General features: G+C 35.0%; 1 protein-coding gene across 3 annotated transcripts in view; it reads right to left on the bottom strand.

Moving 5' to 3' along the window:
- The window catches only part of LOC125038690 (FERM domain-containing protein 5-like), a 42508-nt gene that overhangs the window by 34074 nt on the left and 5934 nt on the right, over positions 1-2500 (bottom strand). For all 3 annotated transcript variants that reach the window (XM_047632250.1, XM_047632253.1, XM_047632252.1), the window contains exons 2-4: positions 2497-2500; positions 1245-1287; positions 924-1100 (exon numbers count right to left, since the gene is read on the bottom strand). The exon at positions 2497-2500 is cut by the window's right edge and continues 101 nt beyond it. In XM_047632250.1, the coding sequence (XP_047488206.1) occupies positions 924-1100; positions 1245-1287; positions 2497-2500 (224 nt within the window). The remainder of the gene's footprint in view (positions 1-923; positions 1101-1244; positions 1288-2496) is intronic.

The raw sequence follows: 2500 nt of genomic DNA, 5'->3' as shown, positions 1-2500 counted from the left end.
ACCTGTTATAGTGTTTTCTGACATTAACCCCTTAATGCACCAGAGCAGAGTCAGCTGCTTTAGGGAAAAATCAGAAGCATGGGAAACAGAAAATTACACTTTTCTCTATTCCCTTGTATGCAACAATTTTTTTTTAATGTAATGAGGCTAAAAGAAGGCTTTAAGCCTACTTTTGAGGGGTTAATTCTTGTCAGCCAATGCAGCCAGGGCCAAACAAGTGCACAACTATTTAGCAAGCACAACTTGGAGTAGGCTTGACTTTGCATGATGTGAAAACATCATCCTGCCGTGGGGGGTGGTCTACCATGACACGATAGGATGTCATCCCAGAGTGAAAGGGACTTTGGTATATCCCCTAACATCAAGGAGACAGCTCCTTGCTCCTGCAAAGCCTGCCATGACATTTATAGCTGCAAGTAATTAACTGTAGGATGTAAATTACATTCCCAAATACACATAAACTGAGATCAAGGCCAGAGTCAAGCCAATGGAGATACTAAGAACAGATCTACAATAATGTCTGCTTGACCTTTTCAGTGGTGGCCCTTCTGCCAAAAACTGGTAAAGAGTTTATTGAAATAAAGTTCAAAGAAAAGAAAACTGCTGTTCTTAGATTATCCTGCAGGGCCCTTTCTATGAATTCCTTCACTGTGTTACTAATACTCAGTAGTCTCTTCATGATACCCATAACACATACCTATATTTCATAATAGTTAATCCTAACTTAGTTGAGACATCTGGTTACAATACTGCAACATGTGTGCTGCAGTTCCTTTAAGTTAACATTTCTTATTGCTAAGAAAGATCAGTATTGTGTTCTCTATCTAAATCTAGAATAATTTTTCTTGAGCTATCATACTCCATTCTTTTTACGATCTCTCTTAGAGAGAGAGAGAGAAAAAATGTTTTTGAACCAACCATACCTTGAACAATGTATGCAGCCAAACAGGCCGCATCTGCTTGGGAACAGTATAATCTCCCATGTAAGAGGTCTCGCCGGAGTTGCAGAAACAGCTGATACCGAGTGATTTCTTCCTGGAGTCTTAGAGGGTCAGCCGGATAGAATTTGACACGAAAACAGAAGAGTATGGGGGATAAATCTGCAATAAAAAATAATACAAAACCCTTAGTAAAAATTCAGTAAACATAATACCCAACAGTGACAAGAAAGAAAAAGAATTATATTAGTTATTACTATATACACATATAATTACATAAATTTCTATACCATACCATGTACTTACTTTTTATTTGCCTTAAGATATTCTTGTTTGGATCTAACCAGTGCTGAAAGAAAGAAAAAAATATATGTATATATCTAAAAGAAAAAATCTTGCTAGTATTAAACTCATTCGTCAATCCACCAAATCTGACACTGAGTTGAATCTGGATGACATTAGCCTACTTGGATATAACCTGGAATTATGGAACCACCTACTTGGAGTGACTTTGATTAACCCTTTGATTATGGAAACATTCCTCCATATATGCCTTAAAAGAGATCTACAGAGAGAGAGGGAAAAGAAATGGCACATACTTTTAACCTTAAACTTCTTAATTCAGAAAATCTACTGCTTTGGCAACTTTCCCATTCCATGCATCCTAAACTGGTCAAGTTTAGTATGTAATTTCTCCTAACACACTTCTTTCTAACTCATATTATGTAAACATTGAAAATACAGTGGCTATACAGCTGAAAAGAGGGGAAACTAAAGATGCTCCACAAAATTGCATTACTCAGCTGTTCTAAAAATCTCATTAAGTTATTTTACTTCAAGAATAATTGAAAACAGATTTTCCCTGTACCGCTCCCAGAATTCAGTCATATCTTAGAACCTGTACCAGTGTATATACTGGACTATTATTAAAACGTCGGAATGAAAGTATGTTTAGTTATACTCTTCATAATAAATTATCAATTATTGGTGACAAATATATTCACAGAAAAAGAAGAATAGAATACCAAGAACAAATAGTGATACAAGAACAGTGCTAAACTGCCACGATCAAAATATTATTATCACTATATATATTATTATACGAGAGCTAAGGAGTTGTTACAACTCATTACTGGTCACAAGCCAATTCCTAATGGTGGAACTGGCTTTATTCTTTATGTTTGTCTTTGATCTCTTTATCTTTACTTAATTTAACTTTACCTTTATCCTTTTTACTTACTCTTTTTACCTTTATCAATCATCCATTTCAAACAAAAAATATTATAAATATTTTACAGAAAATTGCATTAAATAGCCAAGGTGAGATGGTACTTAACTGTACCACACATAAACCCTTGTTATGATAAAAATCTTAATCAGTATGCAGAGTGCTTTATGCAGTCTGTTAAAAATGGGAAGTTTAATCCTTGCCGCTGGATGACTACTATATATATTGGCAACAAAGGGATATCCACTCGCAACTGGTTGGGGAATTTTGAAACCATCAAGGCATGCAAATTTTAAAAATTTGGGTCACGAAAAGTGAACTGATACTTACTCTC

This window comes from Penaeus chinensis, chromosome 25 (genome assembly GCF_019202785.1).
Source record: "Penaeus chinensis breed Huanghai No. 1 chromosome 25, ASM1920278v2, whole genome shotgun sequence".
Lineage (NCBI taxonomy): Eukaryota > Metazoa > Arthropoda > Malacostraca > Decapoda > Penaeidae > Penaeus > Penaeus chinensis.
Note: the sequence above shows the minus strand (reverse complement) of the source record. Positions and strands in the feature narration are given on the sequence as shown.